Genomic DNA, 23,567 nt, shown 5'->3' with positions numbered 1-23,567 from the left:
TGAGGCAGTACAGTCCACTTTCCAATGGCCCCTTGACCAGCTGCCTTCCGCAATAGGGTTCCTGCCCCAGCCTCACTCCAGAGAAGGGGAAGTAGAGGATAAACCTTAAGTTTCAGAAGGACTAAAAAAGGGAACAAAGATTAGGCATATACTTTATGTCTCCAATGGGCACAAAGACCAAAGATTAAAAATCAATAGGAGGCAGTTTTTGTCAAAATGTGAAGACAGCCTAACAATCAGAGTCGGGGCTGCCTCAGAGGCAATTAGTTTCTTATAACGAGAGTGTGCAAGAGAAGCTGAACAATTTCATTTAAAAATAGGGGATTCTTAGGGAAAGCAATTTGACTAAGTAACTCCTTCCAACTCAGATTCTACCACTAAATGATTCTAGAACTCTAGAAGTTCGTGTGATTCTAAGACTATGATTCTAAAATTTCATTAGAATAAGAGATAATTCCTAACTTCAAAGAATTCACAATCTAGTAGATAAGGTGGGCAAATTGTTACTTTTGATACTGTAATAATAGTCCTATAGAGTAAATAAGGCCCTGAACAGGATGTGGGAAAGAACCCTAACAGAGTCTCCTCAAGGCTGGTCTCAAGAACCACTTGCATCAGCATTGTTTGAGAATCTTTTTTAAAAAAGAAAAAAACATGCTAATTTCTGGCCTACATTTCTCCTGAATCAGTACCTCCGGAGTTGAACCCAAAAGTCTACTTTACTAAAATGAGTACCAAGGTGAGTCTTAGAATGAAATTTGAGACTGCATGCCCAGGCTTAGGATGACTTCCCTGAGAGGTGATACGCAGACTGAAAAAAAAAAAAAGTAGTTGGGTCAAAATATGCAACCACAGAAATAACACGGAAGTAATGTGTTTTGGTGAAGGTTAGCAATTTTGTACAAATTCCCTCTATGTGGCAGGTTTTTTAAAAATGATAGCACTTCTTAGATATAATTTGCGATTCTGTGATTGAGGGTATGTGTCTCAAATGTCCTGGAATGGATCTTTGTAAGGGAGCAAGAGCTGGCCAGTTTATTATTAATTATCCCAAGGCCATAGATTGGTAACGAGGAATCTGATAAGGACTCCCTACAGAGTCCCTGAGGGGCCCTTCCCTGACACTGTCCACTCCCCTGACTACAGCCTCCTGGCCCTCATTTTCAGCTGCCCCTGGCTGTTTCTCTTTTCTGGAGGTGTGCTGGCACCAGTTGTCTGAGCAAGTGAAGGACTATTGAGATTTGGAGGGAGGAAACACCAATTGGGGTGAAGGAGAGTGGTGTAGTGGATTCTGAGTCTGAGCTCTGTCACTATCTTTCTTGGTGAGTCTAGGCAAGTCCTTTCCCCAAACTGGGCCTCTGTGTTAGAATCAGATTATTTCTCCAGTGACCAACCGGCTTTAATGTTTTGTATTCTAAGATCTCATCTGACCCAAACCAATACCCTGTGAAGAATGCATACACGAATTGTACCTATTTTATAGCAAGGAAGTCAAGGCTCCATGAGAAGCAGTGACTTGTCCACCACCACCACGCAGCCGTTAAGAGCAAAGCCTTGATTTCACCAGCACCCAACACTCAGCCTCGCTTTCTGGAGACTGGCCTCAGGCTGGGCAAGCTGAAGAGAAGCGAGAGGTTTTCAGTCTCAGGTCCAGGAAGCAGGCGCTGCAGGGGACGGAAGGATCGAGCCTACAGCCGGGTGAGGCCACGCAGCTGGGCGGAGGCGCCAGAAGCCAGCCTGGGGAGAAGGGGGTGTGCTGAGGGCCGGGCGGGGCCAGGAGAGCGGACGCCCTAGGGAAGAGAAAAGCGAGCCAAGTGCGGGTCAGAGCGCAGAGCCTCGGGGGCGCGGGTTACATACAGAGTGGTCTGCGGAGCGAAGGGCGCAGTGCGAGTGCCCCCTCCAGCACACCGCGCGGTGTCCGACGAGCATACCCGCGCCCCTCGGAGCCTTGCGGAGAGGCAGGTAAAGCGCACCCGCAGGGTCTGGACCGCTGAGCTGGCGCGGGGGGTAGAATTGAGCGATCTTCTCGCCTCCCCCGAGACCGCCGACCCGAGGTGGGGGCGGCTCAGACAAAAAGCTGATACTTCCCAGGACGGAGACGCGGGGATCCCGGGGCCGCACGTGGGAGTTCGAAGCTGGGCTCCTGCCTCGCGCTGCCTGGAAACCATGGGAGCTTGTGGAGAGCGGCGCGAAAGCTCCTTCCACATCCACAGATATGCAAGCGAGCACGTGTGGGTCCGTCGCGAGAGCCCAAGCAGAAATGGCACTCTGGAAGCCAGCGCAGCTTCTGGCTTGGCCGGAGCGGCTTGATCTGGAGAGTTGACTTGACCATTGAGCCCCTCTCCCTATATGCACTGCTGGCCCGGGGAAAGCCTGGGGATTCCCAAAGGCATTTTCTGCTGCTAATAACATAGGTCTAAACTGGGAACCAGGAGATCTGGGTTCTAGTTTACAGGTTGTAAATCTGTGCCAGTAGCCCACCGCCTTCATGCCGTGTGCTTTCTTCTCCAGGATCACCGCCCATAAAATGAGTCTCCGGGTCCTGTCGCCCGTGCACTCAATTAGCCCATGAGGGCCAAGGGGTTTAGACCTGGAAGTCTCTTGTCTAGAAAGTAGATGAATTTAGACCCTTGTGTGAGAGCCCATGGAGAGTATCTTCTCCCATCTCATCAACCTACTGCTCACCAATTTGCATATGTGGGAACTGAGGCCCAGGGAGAGATGACTTGCCCAGGGTCATACCTGGGACCAAGTCTCCACACCCTAGCCCAGGGCTCCACTTCACCTACAAAGGTACCATGTAAGTGCGTAAGCTCTGGCATCCAGCTGCTCTGTCTCTCCAAATGGAGGAGACCCATGCTGGAGCCATAGAAAGTGCTTTCAGATTTTGACTTCTTAAGATTATAACCAACAACCTTCTTCATCTTTACTCGCTCCACAATTCTCAAAACACATTTCTAGCCACAAACTGAATGGGTGGATGCTCAAGATACCTACTAAGAGGAAGGCAAAACAAGAAACAATCTTACTGAGGTTGGAATGGAATCTTACAACCAAAACACATGGCTACACATGTTGACAAAATAGGGGCAGGTCTCTTGATTCCCACCTTAGTGTGTTCTCTGTCAATTACAGGACTATAGAATGTTATCCCCAAATGGAAAGAGACTACAGGGCTGATCAGAGAGGACGCAAAACAAGGAAGGCTTCTGACGGAGGTAAGGGTGTCCAGAATCAAGAAGAATAATAAGAACCTTTGGCTTCTTCTGAAGGTAGGAGAACCAAGGGTGGGGAGAGGGAACATAGGAAAAGTTGTTCCTGGTAATATTGGGGTGGGTAGGTAGATAACAAAACAGAAAAGGAAACAAGGTGGTCAGGCTGCCCAGTAATTATCTCATGTTTATATAATACTTTGCAATTTCTGAAACACGTTACTTTTTATTGTCTCCCCCAGTTCCCATGTGGGGTAATTAGGGGTAATTATCCCCATCTCATAGATGAGTTTCAGAGGAAATAAGTGCAGTGCTCAAGGTCACATAGCCAAGCATACAGCCAAGATTGGAACCATGAAAGGAACACTTGAAAGGCAAGATCACAGGCTGGGTAACTGGGAGTTGGACTGTGTATGTGCAGTGGGTGGGTATGCCTAGCCACACCCTGGGTAGGTACACAGGAAAGAGGGTTGCAAAGCCACTGCCAGTGTTTTGGGGCCAAGAATGTTTGCCCTTTGGATTGAATGGGGTTCAGGTGCAGGGAACGTTTGGGCTTAGAACTCCTCCTTCCCTGACTCATTTCCCCATCTGACTGAGATGGCTTCTTTTCTTCGAGCCCCCTCTTGCCCAGACAAAATAGAATCTGTTTGGCCTGCCCTTGAAATTGTTTAAGAACTATAAGCTGTTTTCATGAATGTGTATGTGTGTGCTGAAGGGGGATGGTCTAATAATAAGAGGCATTGATTCATTTATTCTCTAGTGCCTGCTATGTGTTCAGGCCAAAGTAATAAAGAAATATATGAGGCACAGGTCCCTGCCCTCGTATCTCACAGTGCACAGTTTAGCATATATATCTATATCTGTTGAAATCTATATAGATACATACACATAATTTCAGTGCAGCATGCCGCTCTTATATGGTTTTATGTGAAGCACTTTAGGAACAGGGACTAACTGGCTGGAGAATGGGGAAGGGGGTCTCTCAGAAGAGGATCTAGAGTGATGACATTGGAGCTGGGTCTTGAAGGATGAATGAGAGTTCACCGTGCAGATAAAAAGAGAAAGGGTGTTCTTGCCTAAGAAAACAGCATGAGCAAAGGCAAGAGGTGTGCAAGTGCAGGGAATGTTTGGAGAATGGCCTATAGCTCAGAACCATGGGGCACAGGGCACTGGGGAAAACTGGTAAAGTGTGGTAAGAGGGAGGATCACATCCAAAGGAGTATGGAATGATAATCAGAAGGTTAGACCGTCCCACAGGCAACAGAGAACTTATAGTGGAAAGATCTGTGGATGGGATGCCTGTTTCTGATCCTAGCTCTGCCCCTCCTAGACTGTGAAACCTTGAGCAAATGATTTGCTCTCAGGAGGGTGAGAGCGGGGGACTCTATCTTCTCACTGGTTGAATGAGTGGGTTGCACCATGACATGATTATTAAGATCCCGTCTTGTTCAGATTCTATTCCTGTGTCTCTTTCCAACCATACATTAAGGTCCATTCCTGCAGTTCCTCTCCCACCCACTAGCTCCCCAGTCCATGGTGGTGATAAGACCTCCAGAGGGACCCATGGCAAAACTGTGCAGTCCCAGGAGTTATCTTTATATCCCCTACTCACTTCATGTGACACCCTGCCCTGCTTCTCTCTCCCACATTTCCAGGCACTTAAAACACTCATTTGAAAGAGTAGCTGAAACAGAGCGATGAGGAAACCAAAGAACCAATGGTGGAGTTCCAGTTTTCCCCAGAGAAACCTGAATGAAAATCTCACTAAGATACCCAGTTCATTCTTCAGATCACAGCTGTACACCTCCATCCCCAAGTTAGAGGCCAGGCAAGTTCAAGTCAAGAACATTTAGGGAGAACCTATTAATATGCAGAAAATAGTGGCAGCAGAATGTGGAAGAAGAGAGTACACCTGGCTTGTTTAGGGGATCAGGGGAAGATCTAGAGCAGAAAAGACCCTGGGAGAGGAGAACATAAAGGAAGGTTAACTCCTCCAAAACTTACCACCTTCCCGCCTAACTGGATCCTCAATTGAGATTAGTGAGAATCTGGAGTGCAAAAAAAAAGCAGAGTCCTGGAGTCAAAGGAGAGGATGCTCGAGGACACCAGAAGCTGTGTTTGGTGTGATATGCAGCTCAGATGTCAGGGGATGCTCCCACTGGTAGTGGAAAGAGCACCTGAATGGCACCCCCACAGACCTGGGTTCTCATCCGAACTCTGCTGTTTACTAGCCTTGTCATTTTGGGTGAGTCACTCTCCCTTCCTGAGCTTCAGTTTCCCCACCTACAAAAAAGAGTTGGCCTAGAATCTACATTCTAAATGATCGTTAAAATCTCCTTCAGCTTAGTCAGTCAGTCACTGTTCACCTTCCTTCCTAACTGGTCTATCTCCTATTTTAAGATAAGGACTCTCTAGAGCAAAAGGTCTGTCTATCCCATCACCATGAATGTCACAATTGGTGGCTGTCTTGAAGAGAGAAGCCAAGGGGCTCAGAAAGAGGAACAAAATTCTCAATGTTGCCAACTGCCAAATCCCCAGTTTGGGACCCAGGGGCAGGTCATGGAGAACCAAACTGTCCCATTATCAACACTCTGCTTCCCCTGACCCAACAGGATGCCCCTGTACCCAGGTCCTCACTCCCACCCCAACCCAACGCCTAAAGATAAGTAACTATGACTTCTTTGTTCCTCCCAACAGAACCATAAGCTTCTGGGTCTATTCAGAGAGGTCCTGGAAGGAGGGCCTGAGGGATGAATAAGGTTTCATGAACCTTTACTCCTCTCACTGAATCTTGCCTCAGAGCCCACACTGTCCCCTACACTGTCCTCCACTCTCTGCACAGAGTCTGTCTCCTCCCCAGGTTAGATCGCCCTGGCAGGTGAGCTGCTAAGAGAAAAAATGAACAAGTCAACCGATTCAGTTCTCAGTTTACCTAGGCTGGAATATTAAGTGTAACTCAGTCCCAGGGCTCAGAATCTTAACTTGTGAGGAAAAAGTCTGCAGCTCTATCTTGTGATTTAAGGGGGCTCTGGAAAGCCCCCCAAATACCTGTCCCACCAACCTATCCAGTCTCCCATAATCTCACAGTGTAGTTTTGTGATCTGTACCCTCTTGGGATGTTAGAGCTAATGAGAGACTTAGGACATTATGCAGTAAAACCCCTTCAGTTTACAGATGCAGACAGAAGCTGGAATCCAGAGAAAGGAAGTCACATGCCCAAAGTCACACAAGTAGCAGCTGAACCAAGACAGCTCCTGGAGTTTCCATTTCTTTCATTATAAAATGAGGGAGGTTTAGACCAGATGGACTCTGAAGGCCCTGCCAGCCTCTGTTCTATAAAAATAAAACCATCACCATGTCTGTGGAGTATCTAGTGCCAGGCAATGCATATTTTTCTTTAATTTTTACAATGAGCTCTGCTACAGATATTGCTGTGACCATGTTTGCACCCAGTCTATCCAAATAGGTGATGGGGAACTTCGACTGTTCCTATGTAAAATATCAACCCAACTGCCAACTGCCGTTCTGCCACTCACATCATTCCCTTGATCTCAGGCCGTTTCAGCCTTTCAGAGGCTCCTGCTAAGATACCAGTGCCCTTGGGAAAGGGAATGTTGTAGGCTACACTATTAGCTAGTCCCTGAGCAGGAGTCTACATGTTAAACTGAGATTCCTCATGCAGTCATCAGTTGAGATCTTGTGGGCCTGGAGTCAAGGGACAGCAATCAGATGTCCCTTGGCCAGTACACAGTTCCTGTAACTGTAACTGTAACCCTAGGCTGGCCTGACCCAGCTGCTGCAGGAAAAGGAGAGGAAGCAAGGCTCTTGCACAACTCTAGGGGCCCAGCCTTAGGCGATCCTCCCTGGTTCTGAAGTTTTTTCTGTATCTGCCCTGTCTCCTGCTTTCCAGCTCTGGACCTTCCCAGCTCCCGAAGTCAATACTGAGACCCCAGATGTGTCCAGAGACATCCTGAAGAGGCTGAGGGGCTGAGAAGCATTAAGGTGCCCAAAGGAAGATTCCTGAAGCCGATTCGGAGCCAGGGAATTGGCTTGCTATTTGGTGAGTCTTCTAGACTGGGGCTGCCCTCCCTCTGCCCTATCAGTTAAAACCCCCTTTGAAAGGGTACCTAAGAAAACCGGTAACAGTGACTGCTCTGGGAAAGAGCCCTGGGCCACTAGGAACAGGGAGACTTCATCTTCGTTGTATGCCCCGTGTATACATATTTACTTCTCAAAAATGAAAAATAGGTTTTCATTTACACGTTTTTCATTAAAATATATTTTAAAAATCTTCACCATAGTAAAAATATATGCTCAAGCAAGCCTGGAGGGAAGCAGGACAGGGATGATAATTTTTTTTTTTAGTTGTAGTTAAAAAAACTCCACAAAACATAAAATTTACCATGTTAACCTTTTTTAAGTGCCAACTCAGTAATGTTAACCGTACTCATACTGCCATGCAGTGGTTTTCTAAAACTTCTTCATCTTGCAAAACTGAACAACAATTCCTGATGTTATTCTTTTTTGATAGATGAGGAAACTAGAGCCCGAACGGGGCAAGAAACTTATTTCCTTCAAAGTGGGCTTCTCCAGATGCTTACAACATCTGTCTGTTGTCTACCTGTAAAACTGTCTGAGGCCCCTGACTCCCTCAACCCTTGTATTAGCCATTCCTTCCCCAAGATGCCTCTCACATCTCACATCTGTCCTTGCCCTCCACGTTGGCATCCCCATGGCACCACCTCAAGATTCAGTATCTTCCACCTGAACCATTATAATACCCTTGTTACTGGGCTCTGTTCTTTAATTCTTGCCCTCAATGCAGTCCACATAGCAGCTAGTGTCCTTTGCAAGCACAGATCTGATCCTTGTGTCATTTTTAAATACTGTTGCATAGCTCTTCCCAACTACAGGGTAAAGTTCCAACTCTTTCATCTAGCATTCAGAGCCTTTCATAATCTGGTTGGGGACAGTGTCTCCATCCCACATCCTATCTTATCCTTCCACACATCTTACAATCCAACCTCTTTGTGCTACTTTCCATTCTTCTAAACACTTATGCGCTTTCTTGTTGTCATGCCTTTGTTCATCTGTTTCTTTTTCTTGCCTTTTCTACTTCCTAAAAACCCTTCAAGGTTCAACTGCAATGCCTCTATCACTGTGAATATTCTCTGAGCCCTGATAAAAATTCGCCCCTTCTTCCTCTAAGCCCCAGTGGCCCCTGGCTTGTCGCCTACATTATAGAAATGCTGGCAATCTGCCCCCAAGTGCAGGCACTGGGTCAGAGCCTGCCCAGGAGTGGGCCTTCATAAACGATGACCGAGCCATTAATTGAACGATTAGTCGAGCCATTAATTTCATTGTGCTGCTGCTGCTTTTCATTGGCTCACACGAGGGAAGAAGATGGAACAAATTTCTTGCCTGGCAAGTGGGGTAGTAGAGGAGAACCTCTGCCTTCTGGATCTTAACTCAGTGAGCCCTTGTTCTCTTTCCCTCCTCCATCCAGACAAGGTAGTTCAAGTGCTAGATAGGAGGGGGCCTCAAAGGCCTTGCATGAAATGTGGGCCAGTCCTGGGTGATTGCTGTATTATTTAGATTCCTCCTCCTAACTTCTGCATTCATAGAGTCGTTCACGAATATTTGTCATGGTCATAACTAACCGTCATCTTTTCTGGGAAAGAGGTCTTATGGCTAATAGCCAAGTTTGTTAACTTCTGTTGGTTAACAGCTCTATCTAGATAAGAGAGGGTTTTGGAACCAGTCAGTGAACTCTGAGTGTTTGGACTGTGGAGAGACGTCCCTAAAGTGGCCATCTTTACTGGAGACCATTGAGGAAAGGAGAACACCCATCCAGCTCAGAGTAGACCACCAGAGAAGGAGAATTCCCAGCCAATTCAGGGTAGTCCCCTAGACTTGGGAGAGAGGCACAGCCCTGCTGACCAGGAGCATGTGGTCTGCTAATACCCTTATCAATAACGATAGGACAGCCACACAGTGCCTTACGTGTAAGTGTTGGGACAAAGGCAAGGCTGCGGTGATAAAGCTTGTGGACTATGATTAAAGGCTAGGGTGCACTCAGTGAAGGCTTCCTGAAGGAAATGAGTGCGGAGCCTTGTTTAAAGGGAAGGACATGTTTTTTAGAGACTAGATGCAAGGCTGTCCTTGGATGTTTTTCTAAATTATAGACTAAGGATCTCTGAAAAGAGGGAAAAACATCATCACCTGTTATATGCCAGGTACACAGGACTTTGCATCAGGAGGCAAGATAGTTGAGGTGCTGTATCTTTTCTTTCTGGGGCAGGTAAACCTAAAACCAGACTGAGTGCTCCTTTTACTCAGGCCCAACCCTTTTCCCTTCTCCAGTACTTGCAGTGGTTATCAGCCTCTCCCTGCTTCCCTAGCTACCTCCTTTCCAACAGAATTTCCCCCAGATAGCTAAGAACACTCAAGGGTATTTGGGACATAGGATGCTTCAGAGGTCAAATGACCCAGCCTTTTGTTCCAGGTAGGGTAAAACCTAAGCCATTCGCAAACCTAAATGGTGTCTGTGGAGTATAAAAAAAGAACTGTGCTGAAGGAGAGTTCTGAGGACTGTCTTCTGACAGTGCCACACAATCCTGCCAAGAGTTGGCATGGAAGTCCAGGAGCTCTGAGCTGGCCATTGAAGAGCGGGGCTCTGTTCCGGCTCTACCTCTAACATTCTCTGGAATCATAGTCAAGCCACTTATTCTCTCTGGGCCTCAGTTTCCCTGTGTGTAAGATGAAAGGAGTTAGATTAAGTAATCCCTAAGGTCTTTCTAGCCTAAAGCTCAGTGGCTTATAGAATCCAAAGAAAGGACAGATCAACATGGGTTACATGGCAAAGGAAGGCTTCATTCTACAAGTACTGGCTGAGTGCTGTCCCGAGTGCTTATATACGGCAGTGGTTAAAACAGACATAATCCCTGCCTTCATTGAGCTTTCAGTCTAGTGGGGAAGACAGATAAGTAAACTGTGATGTTGGGATTTCAGCTGGGGTCTGAAGAAGTGAAGAGTTCATCCAAGCTGCAGGTAACAGAAACCATCTCTCTCTTTTCTGTCTCCATCAGAAGATCCTCCAATTCTTCCCCACTTCAATCCCTGTTGCTATGGAGACCACCAATGGGACTGAGACCTGGTATGAGAGCCTGCACGCTGTGCTGAAGGCTCTAAATGCCACTCTTCACAGCAACTTGCTCTGCCGGCCAGGGCCAGACAACCTGACTGAGGGGCGACGAACCAGCCGACCCGGCCGTGATGACAACTCCTACATATACATTCTCTTTGTCATGTTCCTATTTGCTGCTACTGTGGGCAGCCTCATCCTGGGATACACCCGCTCCCGCAAGGTGGATAAGCGCAGTGACCCCTACCACGTGTACATCAAGAACCGTGTGTCTATGATCTGATGCTAGGGGGCCCAGGATGGCTGAAGATCAAGATACCTGAGGGTTATCTTCTGGGGCCTCCAGAACTCAGCCATAGATCACGTCAGGTCTCAGTGTTCCTGTCTGTAAATCGACAAGAAACAGTGCTAAGGGATGTCTTCCTTGGGCTGGGAGGAGAGGGGCAGACCTGGGCCTTGTGGATACGGACTTTTTTCCCCAGCAAAGATAGACTTTATAGACAGTGGGAGCCCTACGAACAAATATATAGAAGTAGCAAAAGATAATAACCAATGACTGGTCCAGTGGCTGGAGTACTGAGGGATGGGGACTAGGGGCTGGAAGAAGAAGAAAAGAAACTCGTAGCAGAGGGAAATGAAAACAGGAAGATACTCTTTTTTGTGTGTTATCTTCAACAACAATGAGAAGCAGTGATGATTATCCCATATCGCAGACAGAAGATCTGAGTAATGTTACTTATTTATATTTGTTTTTTACTCATTTAACATATACGATTTTACCCCCTGTGAGGGAAGTAGGGCAAGTGCCATTCTGCCCATTGGGCTAAACTGGCACCCAGGGACTCAGGTTTCTTTGCCCAGTGCTTTTCAAAACTCTGTGCCATTCAGAAGTGGATCCAGGCCTGAGAATTATACAATCTTGGGAGCCCTTCTTAAGAAAAAATATTAAAAATTATCTCATGTCTGCAAATATTATGAAAACATATTACCGTGTTAGCATATTGTTAGGGCTCCTCCTAAAACCTTAAAAAGGAGTCATATAAGTGCCGGGCCCTGAATGTTAAGCCTCAATAGCTCTGTGGTTTATCTGCCTCTCCAGCTATGTCACAGTTGTCACAATGCCCTTCCCAGCCACATCTCCAGTCACGGGGACTTCCCTACCTCTAACATGGCCTCTTCCATTTTGATTGAGTTCTGTGAGAAATTTTCAGATACCAAGTTGAAATCTGCTTCTACAAGATTATTACCACACCTAGAAGATTATCATGTTAAAAGAAACTGCAAGACAGGTACCTGGTTCAGTGGAAAGAGAACCAGCCCTGAGCCTACCACGAATGTGTGTGGCACTGGCCAGTCACTTATTCCCTCTTCAGCACAGTGAAATAATTAGACTTGAAAGTCTCTAAGTGTTGTACCTGTTCTGACATTCTCGTCTTTGTGATCATTAGGTTGAACCATATAAAACCACTGTGTTTATGGATCAAAAACAGCTGAATATCAGTAGTTTCAAATGGTTCTAAGATGTGCAATGTGGAGGGTGAATACTTTACAAGCTACAAATCCCAGGCTGGAACCTCCCACTGTTTTGTTTGATTTCTATTTATGGGATCTCCAGAAGGCCCTATTAAAACATACATATTCATGTATAGCAAAAACTCTAAAAGAATATTTGGATAGCAGTTATCTTTGAGAAGGATTATGGGTGATATTCCCTTTCTACTTTAAAATTTTATGTAGTATTTGATTTATTTTACCACAAGTATGTTACTTGTATAATGAGTGGTGTAGGGGGAGCTACTTCCACTTTGAAAAAAGAAAAATAAATGCCTATCTGTTTCTTGAATGGAGGCTCACAGAACACATTTGCTTCCATAAGTAGTTAGTTATGTTCACTTCCTGAAAATCTGTGCTAAGCCCCATGTGTACTCAAGCCTTTCCTTCTGTCTTCTTGAGGAAGAAGGTAGAGACCTGCTTAAAAGATGTGATGTATGAGAAGACAACAGACTCAGAAGTCTATAGCTGGATGGGACTTGAGACACCACCTGGCCCCAAATCCCAATTAATGTATGGACTGTAATCAAGTGTAAGAATGAATGGTCAGGTGATGGATACTTGAAGAGTTTTGAGAAATGAGATTGAGTAGAGCTAGACTAGAGTCCAAGAAAGGTAGAATTTGAACTGGGCTTTGAAAGATAGAACAGCTCTAAAATGGCCAGAGTGAATGAAGGGAACAAAACAAGGGAAGCTCGGTGGCAGAAATGTTGGCAAGATCACTCTCCTGAAGCGAGGAAGCAAGCCTGGTATGGCCACTCAGGGTTTCAGGGTCCCCATCCAGGGAGGAGGCTCCCCTTCACGCAGTTCTTATACTCGCAGGGTTTAATAATAAAGTAACACACATTCTTTTGCTTGCAAGTTACAGAAACACAATGTATATTAGCATAAACCCAAGAGGAGAGTTACTGAGAGAAGTATGGGGTAGTCCACAAGTTCAAAAGAGGAGCTGCAGACACCAGGGCGAGTTCAGGGATCTGCAGGCTTGCACTACTTATTTGAATTCACAAGGTAGGGGCTCAGTGTATCTCACACCCACCCAGGATCAGACTAAATAAAATTCTACGATTTTAAGGTGGTATAATGTAAACATTCTAATATTCTATGATGCAGGTACTCCCCTCAGCCTTCCCTGCAGCTCTACCCCACCCCAATCGTCTGGAAGTTCTATCCCAAGATTTCTTTCAGCCTACAGGCTCATTTGTCTGCACTAGGTATGCCCTCTGCTGGCCAGATCCAGCACACCACCTCGAGCCCTCAAAGCCAAACTTCAGTATTCACTCATTCAACAGATACTTATTGAATGCCTACTACGTGCCAAGCCCTCATCTAGGCACATGTGGAATACATAAGTAAATAAAAAAGATCAAAGAAATCCCTGCCCTAATATTTAAGAGCATTTACTACATGTCAGGCATTGGTCATTTAGCTTTTAAAACCTTCATAACAACCCCATTTAGTAGGTATTCCTTAGAATTACTTCAATAGCGCTCACTTATTCTTCATCTTTGGCACCCTACATCCAATTTCAGCACCATACCACACCCAGCCCAGAGCATGGATCTGATACAAGATAGGGACTGTGCCTATCTTGTTTTCTTCAGAAATGAATGGGAAAGTGATTTGGGAAAATAATGGCAGAGTATTGACATCAGTAGACTGCAGTTGGGTTCCCTAGAAGCAGAGCCTGAGATAGGCATTAACTGAGGAAGCATTTTTCAGAGAAAACTGCAAGGGAGAGAGTGAAGTAGGTAGGAAAGGGGAAGAGCCAAACGAGGGTGTCTCAGGTCATGTCTAGCCCTGGCCTGATCCTCAGGGAATTGTACATAGCTCGGGCATAAACCACACAGCAGGGGCATAAACCACACAGCAGGATTACTTGCCCTCGAGGCAAGGAGGCTGGCCTTTTATGCCTCTGTATCAGTCAGTCATTGGTTATGGGCCACCCTGGTGGGGAGCAGGAACAAGAAGAGGGATGCAAGGAGTTTCTCATCAGCTGAGGGCTATTCTCTGGAGAAGGGTGGTACCTGTGAGCTAGTTCAGGCTAGAGCAGTGGGGAAAAGCTAAACAAGGAAGTTGTCTTGGTTGGAGATTAGCAACAGCCTGGTTCCCCAGGAAGGCTCTAAAGCTCAATTTCCATCACAGAACTGGCACCACCTTTTGTGGCTATCCAGGGCCAGAGACTTACCCTTCAACAAGCAAGGCAAAAGCTACATACAAGCCTTCTGCTCATATCCATTGATGAGGGCTTAGTAATGTGGTCACAACTGGCTACAAGGGGCGCTGGCAAATGAGGCTCCTATTTGAGCAGTCATGTCTCAGCCACATTTCTATGGCTATGGAAGGAAAAAATGGATATTGGTGAACAGCTAGCAGTCTTCACCCCACCCTCCTCAACCTTCCCCCAGGACTGGTCATGGACAAAAAATGCATAGCCTGCCAAGAAGGAAGAAGTGCTGCTACTATGATTCGATCATGTTTTCTGGGGGATGGGGTTGGACTCTTGTAGATATAACTGGGAGTATCGCTTTTGTTCATTTTTTTTTTTTCTCCTCTGGTACTCATTGAAATGGTAATATCAAAGACATTGGTTCAGGCAAAGGGGAAATAGACAAAGCAATGTATTCAGCCAACCTTGTGCAGGAAACAGAATCCTCTTCCAGGTGCCACTAAGAATCTAAGAACATGATATACCTGCATGAAATCAGAGAACCCATCTGTGGCAGTGGTTAAATTGTGACAGAGAATGACCTCCTGGAAGCAGGAGAGTCAGTAGTGAACTAGAAGAAAATGGAAGAAAAACTAATATTTGATGAGCAAGGAATCTCTGACAGGCACTGTGCTGAGAATTTGCATGTTACCTTATTTCACCTTTTTAAAAACTCTTGAGGTAATTATTATTTTATCCTCATTTTATAGATGAGGAAGCAGATGCTCAGAGGTGAAATAGCTTGTTTAATTCACTTAATATGTTGAGCTGTCTAGATTTTAACACAAACTTGCTTGAATTCAAAGCCCATATTCTGCCCACTAGAGTTTTGGGAGTCACATTAGATCCTTTCTCCCAGCAGCCATTGTAACTGGCCTCTCTTTTCCCCTTAAGGAATCGAGTAGGCAGAATCTCATCCCTGCCCAGCTCCTATCCCAACCAAGGTGCCTCAAAAAAAAAAAAAGACAAGGCATTGTCACAGTGCTTACGTGAATAATAAACTAATTGACACACCTCTTGGGTGAGGATCCCTGAGTCTCTGTAGCCTGGACTCTTAACATTGGGAACAAAGGGAAGCAAGAGGCCAGCCACAGAATTTGCTGAGAGATTAGGAAGTTTTAATCTCTAGAAAAAGATCTAATGTGAATCATTGGTGTATCTTCCTCAATTGGGAACAGGAGATTATTTATATTCATCTCCAAAGAGCTCTGTGGGAAAGCTGAGGGCTAACAGTTCTGCTCCTGATTTATTACTCATTCATTCATTCAACAAATATTTAGTAAGTACCTAAACGTCAGGCAATAGGTTTGGCTCTAAGAATACTGAAGAAAACAAGACAGGCACAGTCCCTATCTTGTTTCAGGCATGGATTACTTCACCCACTTCAGTTTTTCTACTTATAAAATTTTCAGTTTCTATGAAGCTTTACATTGAACCCCTCTCTGGCTCCTTGAGCTGCTTTCTCAACTTTCACTCAACTTACTGCCCTGTTTATAACTCTCTTGGCATGTCTTTTCCCTTTCCTAGAAACAGTGCAAAGGTGCAGGCAGGGACCATGTTTAATGCATCTCTATTCCTCCAGCAACTAAGATAAGGCTTGGCACAAAATGGATGCTTAATAAATATTGGTGGAATGAGTCAACATAGTCATAAGTATTGTGCTGCATAATCTCTTAGATGTGTATTGTGCTTCTAACTCTTCAAAGTATTTCTATCTCCATTATCTCATTTGATTTAGACTTTGGTCCAATTTAGAGTGGATGTTAGAGCATTTGGTAAAATATAAATGTTGAAGAACTGTTATTGAACTTCCTTGCTAACCCTGAGGCCAGGATAATTTAGGTGACATACTTAAGGTCACACAGCAGGAGTCTTGCTAGAATCTCTCTCTCCTGACTTCCATTTCTGGACTTTTCTTCCCTGCATCGAGGGGCAACTAACAAAAGAGAGATATAAAAAGAGAGCTCTAGGAGCTCACAAATGTGATTACAAACTCCCAGGAGTGGATACAGTGGTGCTCTGCTCAGGCTCTTGAGGCCAATATACTCATTACCCAGCTGGTGGGAACATGAGCTGCTGACAGCTCATAGCTGCATCCCTCATTTGCACATTGCCCTGAGCCACAGGGAACTATTCCACCCAAGGTTACACCCCCTGTTGGGGGCTCACAATGATAGGGATGCAAAGGTCTGGTTCCACAGCCTCAATTTGGGACAGCTCTGAGGGGCCATCTCAGCTCCAGAACTCCCCATAGGATCAGCTGAAGCTTCAGTTACAACCACATTGTGAATTAGCTTCTCCCTCTGCCCACTTCTGCTTCCGCACTTCCTTACTGGTGTATCTCCCAAGAGCACTCCCCCCAAAACCTGCATTCAACTCTTCATCTCGGTGTTTCCAAGGGAATCAATCTCTCCCTCAAGAACTGTGCCCTAGCACTGAACCTGTTCCAAAGTTGGTGTCAGTAACGATAGAGGAATGAGATGATAGAAGAATTGAATGATAGAATATAGATGGAGGTAATCAGTGGTTCTAGCAAAACCAAAAAGAAGACAAAGCAGTGATAGAGACTAGCAGCCATGTAGAAAATGGCCAGTATGTTCACTGAGGAAGAACTAACCACTAGAGGGCCCAGCACTACAGGTCTACAGCTCTGCTGCTACTTTAGAGCAGAATTCTAATTTTGCCCTTGACCTGACAGACCCCAGCATAATTGTCTACAGCAGGAAAAAAAAAACTGTTGGCCCAAAGCTTCCTTCTCTTCTACCTATTGCATGGGCATCAGTGTCCTAGCCTGTTCTAATACCCTGTTACCAAGACCTCTGTGCCATTACATATAAATGTATTCTCATAAATAAAGGCTTCCAAAGCCTATGGGTTTGTTTGTTTGTTTGTTTGTTTGTTTGTTTGTTTTCAAACACTGCTCTCTTTGTTCCCAAGCAGTTCTAAAGAACAGAAAAGAAGAATTCCAAACAGTTGGTTGTGACAATTCTCACCCCAAATGGAGAAAATCAGAAATATAATCTGTCTAGACCTGTCACTTTCTCCATGCTCTCTGCCTCCCAGTTTATAGCAAAGATAAGACATGTGGGCTTAGATCGGAAATATAGTGGCCAAGGAAGGGAGAGGGGTCATGGGAGTCTTCATGACAGATGAATAAAAGTTTGAGAACACTGTATAACTGAGTGAATTAAATTGTTTTTTTGTTTGTTTGTTTGTTTGTTTTTGCTTTTTTCTGCGATGGACTTAGTAAAAAGACTTAAAGAAAAATTTTTTCTGTACCCTCTTTGGAAGGACTTAACTGTCTTTTGTAAGTTGGAAGGCTTTCTTTACCTCAGGGGGAAAACATTTAGAGGTCTGTTTCTAATACATACATTTTTGACGGGAGAGAGCTGAATTATTTGGGAAGGGGAAGCTCTGAAGATTAAAGGGGAGCAGAGATGAATTCTATAAAACCAGAAGGATGGTGGGGTGGTGGGGACCTGGGCTTGGCTCTCTCCCAGCATTTCTGGCAGTGGAGACTATAAGGACACTGAGGGAATGAACAGCAAGCCATGGCTTTGGGGGCCATATAGGAACTCTTGATGGCCACATTTGGAATGGAAAGAGTAAATGCCTTGAGCAACTGGGCCAGATCCATCTGACTGGAACACAGCTCATTGAACAATGGGCCATAACCACAACGGCTGAAGACAGTTCCCCAGATTTTCTAGATTGGGTACACTCTAGGGGCTCTGCATTGCCACAAAAGCTCTGAAATTGGATATCCCACCCACCTGGCAGGTAGGGGTGAAGTTAAATTTAATTTGATTTAATTTAGAAAAATAGTAAGTAAATCTAATGTTTATACTTTTTATTGAACAAATCAAATGGTTCCAATACTTGAAGCTCTGATATCACAATAGCAAATCTAACCTGGCTAAGTTAATAAAAGAATAGCAATAATCTTTTAGGGATTATCATGTGTTAGGCAATGCATTATGTCATTTAATCCTCACAACATACCTATGAGGTAGACTGAGACAGAAGTCAAGTGGGTTACCAGTCACATGGCTAGTAAATGGCAGAATCAGGTTTGTTGGACTCCATGTCTGTCTAACTTCTATAGCCATTCATTTACTGACGTCTAGTCCATCACTCGCTAATTCATTTAACCAAATATTCATTCAGACAGTGAATGGGATTAATACAGCAGTTCTGTTAATTGAACAGTGAGATAGATCCAGTAGTAGTTTGGAAAAAGAATCTTAGAATCATAGAATGTTTGCACTGGCATCTAGTCTAGTGGAGAAGAGCCAAATGGACTAGATTGGAATCTTAGCTCAGTTATTCACTCTCTATGTGACCTTGAGAAATTTATTTAACCTCTTTCGTTTTCAGCTTCCATATCTATATATCATAAATTATGCACATGCATAAGTTTAAAGGTAATATTAGAAATAACATTTCTAATATTAGAAATAATATTTACTTATTAATCTATCTGCACAAGACCAGCAACATCATTTGCAGAGTCCAGTGCAAAATGAAAATGCAGGGCTCCTTGTTTAAAAATTAAGAATTTCAATATGGTGACACCAAGCACAGGGCCCTCTTAAATATACGGCCCTGACAGCATGTCAGTGCCTGACACAGAGTAAGTGTGCAAATAAATGGTAGTCCTTTTTTTCTTTCTAAATCACTGATTCTAACCCTCTCCTTTTGCAGATGAGGAAAAAGAAGATAGAAAAATGCAAGTTAGTGGCAGAGCCAGGACCATAATCTAGACTCCTCTGTTCCCTGTTAGTAGTCTTTACCTTGGCATTTCCCAAGTGTGTTCTGTATGATGATAATAGATATTCCATGAATAAAAGTTTCCACAAACAAACAAGTTTGCAAACATATTGGATTAAGTTTAAATAGACATGTTTTGCTGAGCTCTTCAGAGACGTTTCTATGTGCAGCATGAAACTTCAAGACAAGGATATAATAGGAAACATTCCCCAAAATATTGATATGGAATCCTTTTTCAGGAGCATATGAAATATCTCTTAGAACTGTCTCAGAAATGCTGCTCTATACACTGCTGCAGGGCACTGGAAGTTTTTTGATCTGTGGGGTGTGGCTATTCTTATTCTAAATTAAAAGCAAACATGTTTTTTCCATTAGGCCTTTCTGTCGGCATCTCTGCTCCAGCTGATTTGTGAGCCTGAAGATAAAAATCATAAAAACCAGATTCCAGGAAGAACATACTTGTTTAGAGTCACCCAGTTGTATCCAAAAGGCAGATACAATCTGCCTTATTCCCAGGAGTAGAAATATAGAGACAAAACATGACCATGACCCCCAAATTCTTTCCATTCTGAGTAATTTGCTTACAGCCACCACCTTACAAAAGTAACAGCTAAAGTTCCCTATGAAGGCACACAAGAAGCCAGGAAATTATGATTCTCATTTTAGCTCCTCCACTTATTAGCCATTTGACCTAGACTAGTTAATTCATCTGTTCATCCCCTTACTTTTATTGAAAACCCTCTTGCATCAGATTAACCTCTCCCTTATTTGAACTACTAAACATTTATATTTCTTCTTTAGAGCTCCTTCCCTCAGAACATTGAGAATCTCTATGGAACATAGTTCGAGAGCCAATTGACTAAATAATCTTTATAGCTCCTTTCAGCTCTGATAGTCTGCGATTCAAATTTCTATATAGTCTTGCAAGCTCTTGCCTCCATGTTAATAAAGGACAATGCTCCTCTTAATTTCTGGGAGGCCCAGAGAGTGATTCTCACATGCTGTTGAAATGCCAGGTGACGCTGACCCTTCTTGAGTCCCCAGTACATAGTGCCCATTATATGGATTGTGCAAAGGGGGGAAGGTTACTTTCTCCCCACATCATACTATACTTGACACATGGGCTTTCAACAGGTATTATTTATGCCCTTTGATTCAGAGATTTTAGTAAAGCAGCTCTTCTATATTTTCCCGATTGCTCCTAATCCCCTGCTCCCAGCCCCCATTCTTTTCAAACCATGAACCCATAGTGGGGAAACAAGGCCAGGAAACAAATCTTCATGATAAACTTAATGTTGAACTTAGACTCACTCCTCTTTGATGTTGAATATTCTGTTACTGGACCTACATTGCCTATTTTCTCACTTTCCTTATGATGAGTCCCCTTCCAGGAGAGACCTAAAGCCCTCATGAAAAACAGACTTTTGGTGAGTTGGGCCTACTTGTCTAAAGTATCTGTTTGGATCCTCCAGGAAGCAAATGCAAAGATGGAGCAAGAAGTGCAAGCAGTTTATTGGAGGAAACACCTGTGAAGGATAAACAGGAGAGGGAAGGTAGGAGAAGGGAAGGGAAGGTGGGAGAGCCTCAGTCTGTAATGCAGTTCTGACACCTGTGAAAGGAGAGGTGGAAGGGAGGAGGATTGGGCAGGAGAAGCCTCACACTTCAGTGCAGGCTCTGAGAAAGTCTCAGCTGGGCTAATGGGGGGCTACAGAGCAAACACTGCACATTAGAACAGCAGTGTTTGGCTCTACCACATCTGCAGTCATCGACAGGGAGAAGAACAGGAAAAGCATGACTGTGGTATAATCACTGCTGTAGATTCCAAAGGTGCCTGGGCTGGAGGCTGTCAGCCAACTCCCTTCCTCCCAGCAGGCTCTCTTGTGGGTGATCTGAGCAGTACACTCCCATGCCTGACACACTAGATATGCCCACACCTGTGTGAATTCAAAAAGTGGACATAATTTAAGCTCAGACTGAGGCCTATTTTGCATATTCATTACAAATATTTATGGAGCCTATAAAAGGTATTGCACTTGGCATTACAGCAGTCCCACTCTCTCCAGTGGAACTGAGATTGGGAAGGCTTCAGATAATTGGTTGAGTTTTTATTACCAAATTGTCAGCAATAGCTTCTGTTGTATATTAATACTGTGTCAAGCTTAGTACAAAAGAGAACAATGTTTAGGCAGCTCAAGGTAAGTCTGTAATAAAATATTCATCCCTAGTTGGGGAGCTCAGAGGAGAATTTTGAAGATTTTCCTCATGCCAATCACTGGATGTTCCAAGGAGGAAGGAGCCTTTTAGAAGAATTGGCCTTGGAGATTACCAGAAAGACCTTGGAACTGACCTGGCAGCCAACTGGGTGGCACAAGGGCATGCTCCACCCCTAGGATCCTGCCAGCCAAGATTCAGGATTTGCTGAACACCTGTTATGGCTCCTGGATCAGAGTCAAAATTTGAAAGGGAGAAAGGAGGGAAGAGAAAGGAACCAGAGAAGACAGATTTGTAGCTAGAGAGATAAGACAGTAGGCTTTTTAGAACCATGCCAAAATTTAGCCAACCTACTTACCTGGCAAAAGAGATAGTGTCAGTGGTGGAAAGAGTAGGAAAGAATGCTGGGCACGACACTAAGTTCTACCTCTAACTCCCTAGCTAACCTTTGTCATTCACTACCCCTCTGGGCCTGTGCTTCTTGGCTGTAATCTGCAGAACTAGGACAGATACTCTTTAAAGTTTTTCCATTTGGACAATCTAAGATTCTAGCAACTTTACTAAAACAATATTGTTAGAGCCTGTAGAGAGGCATGAAAGAGAGCGGGTATAGGATGAAAAGAATTTTCAGTAAACCCAGAAACAATATAACATAATGTAATATAGCATAAATAGCATAACAACATAACACAACAGAATGTAACAACATAACAAGCATTATGTTAGGCAATTAAAGTATAAGAATGGGGACTGGTGACTTCCCTAGAGTAGAGCTCATTTCATGATCAAGACATCCAGGGCATCGAAATGTGACTCTGTTCTTTATATAGAGGTGCAGATGATCTGGGAAGAATAGTTCCACCTGTCAGCTGGTTCTTAAAGTTATGAGATTCATATACATTCCGTTTATACATGAGCCCCAATGTTACCAAAACAAAGAAGTTGGAGCTGTCCTAGTCCTTTACTGAACTCTCCTCTACTTTTTCTTGTGAAAAAAAACCAAGCCATTTCTACTCCCCTTTAAGTCTGCATTTGCTGTTTATTTTTCACACAGATAAAAATGCTGGGAGGAGAAACCATACTGTGGGATTTTTCTCAGGGCTAATAATTTAAGATTCTAAGAACGACAGGGTTCCATGCTCCAACAATGGTTCCATGCTCATTTATTTCTCATATTTGAGCTAAGAAAATACCACAGTTAAAAAAACAAAAACAAAAATCAAAAACTGAAATCAAAGGAATGGTATAATTAGCAGCTAGTAGGAGAAAGCTCCACAATCCCCAGGCCTTCAGATATGTACTGTCCAGGCTAGCCCCTCCCAGAGAGAATTGGGTTTTCTCTTGGGGTTTCTTTCTTTTTGAATAAAGCATCACTGAAGGCTAAGTTCCGGAAACACAAGCTGTTATCCCAGTTTCTGGTAAACGAATAGGCCCAGAGAGATTAAATGACCTGCAGGACTTCCTGGGAGACCAGACTAAAGTGAAGGGAAAAGAGTATGGCATCCATGAAGACACAAGAGCAGCCACAGGAGGGCTTTGCTTCCTAAATAAATAATGGCACAACTGGGCAGCAGATCCAATTCTCTGACATGCCTAGTGCCTACAGGTAGTGAGGCTGCTAACTTACTCTCACCCTTTGGATCTCAGCTTAAATACTATTTCCTTTGGGAAGCAAGGTACTACACATGATTGTGCAGACTGCACACTGCACATACCTCGGGTATGCCAATCACAGCACAGATACTAGTTTATATTTTTTATGACAATTTTCTGGCAATTGGAAGTCAAGTATTTTGAGGAAAAGGCGCTTTTTTTTCTTCCTGATTCACAAAAAGGTGCCATATGGGCTGGTAATGGCCCTGCTGAGAAGCCTCTCCTAACTCACACTGGGTTTAGTGTCCCTCTTATCTGTTTCGGAAGGATGCTATATTAACCCTGCCATCACCTTACTCTATACCTTACTCTATACCTTACTCTAATTGTCTTTTTACTGCACATATTCACACTGGATTATCAGCATTGTGAGGACAGACTGTCTTGTTCGACACTGTACCTTGGGCCTGAGAATGGCACTTGGCCCTAGCACAAGCTCAATGGTATTTATTGAATGAATAAGTAACATATTCTGAGCCACTCCGAAGTCTTCTCTGAGTTCTCTAGGACAGAAGGAGCAGGGCAGAAGTGTGACAAGAGCAGGGAGAGGGATGGGCAACTGTTCTCAGCTATTTCCCTATTCTTAAAGAAAAATAGATTAAGTTACATATGAAATGATTTATTGTGTATGCACAATTTGTAATTTCTGGCTAGTTACATATAATTCTACCCCTTTCCCCCTAACTTAAGAAAGCATACTGAAATGTGAATAAGAATGTCTTTATTATCTTTATAATCTGCTCTAATTTATTTTATAAAGGTAAATCATATACAAAATTTGCTTCATTATTAGCAACAAATTACTTGCAGTGCTTCA

At 44.1% G+C, this 23,567-nt stretch overlaps 1 protein-coding gene across 2 annotated transcripts; it reads left to right on the top strand.

Moving 5' to 3' along the window:
* Positions 1-1,824: 1,824 nt before the first annotated feature.
* KCNE3 (potassium voltage-gated channel subfamily E regulatory subunit 3) lies at positions 1,825-12,199 on the top strand. 2 transcript variants are annotated; one of them, XM_039848039.1, is made up of 4 exons: positions 1,825-1,962; positions 3,136-3,218; positions 7,123-7,272; positions 10,304-12,199. In XM_039848039.1, exon 4 carries the CDS (start codon positions 10,340-10,342, stop codon positions 10,637-10,639), a length of 300 nt encoding a protein of 99 aa, XP_039703973.1. In that variant the 5' UTR covers positions 1,825-1,962; positions 3,136-3,218; positions 7,123-7,272; positions 10,304-10,339; the 3' UTR covers positions 10,640-12,199. The 2 variants fall into 2 exon arrangements, with proteins under 2 accessions (XP_039703973.1, XP_039703972.1); XM_039848038.1 differs by having other exon boundaries at positions 10,301-12,199.
* Positions 12,200-23,567: the final 11,368 nt, after the last annotated feature.

Source organism: Pteropus medius, unplaced genomic scaffold, assembly GCF_902729225.1.
Source record: "Pteropus medius unplaced genomic scaffold, Ma_sr-lr_union100, whole genome shotgun sequence".
In the NCBI taxonomy this organism is placed as follows: Eukaryota; Metazoa; Chordata; class Mammalia; order Chiroptera; family Pteropodidae; genus Pteropus; species Pteropus medius.
Note: the sequence above shows the minus strand (reverse complement) of the source record. Positions and strands in the feature narration are given on the sequence as shown.

Coding starts and splice junctions, on each gene's coding strand:
- KCNE3 (XM_039848039.1), top strand. CDS start 10,340: ATGGAGACCACCAATGGGACTGAGACCTGGTATGAGAGCCTGCACGCT.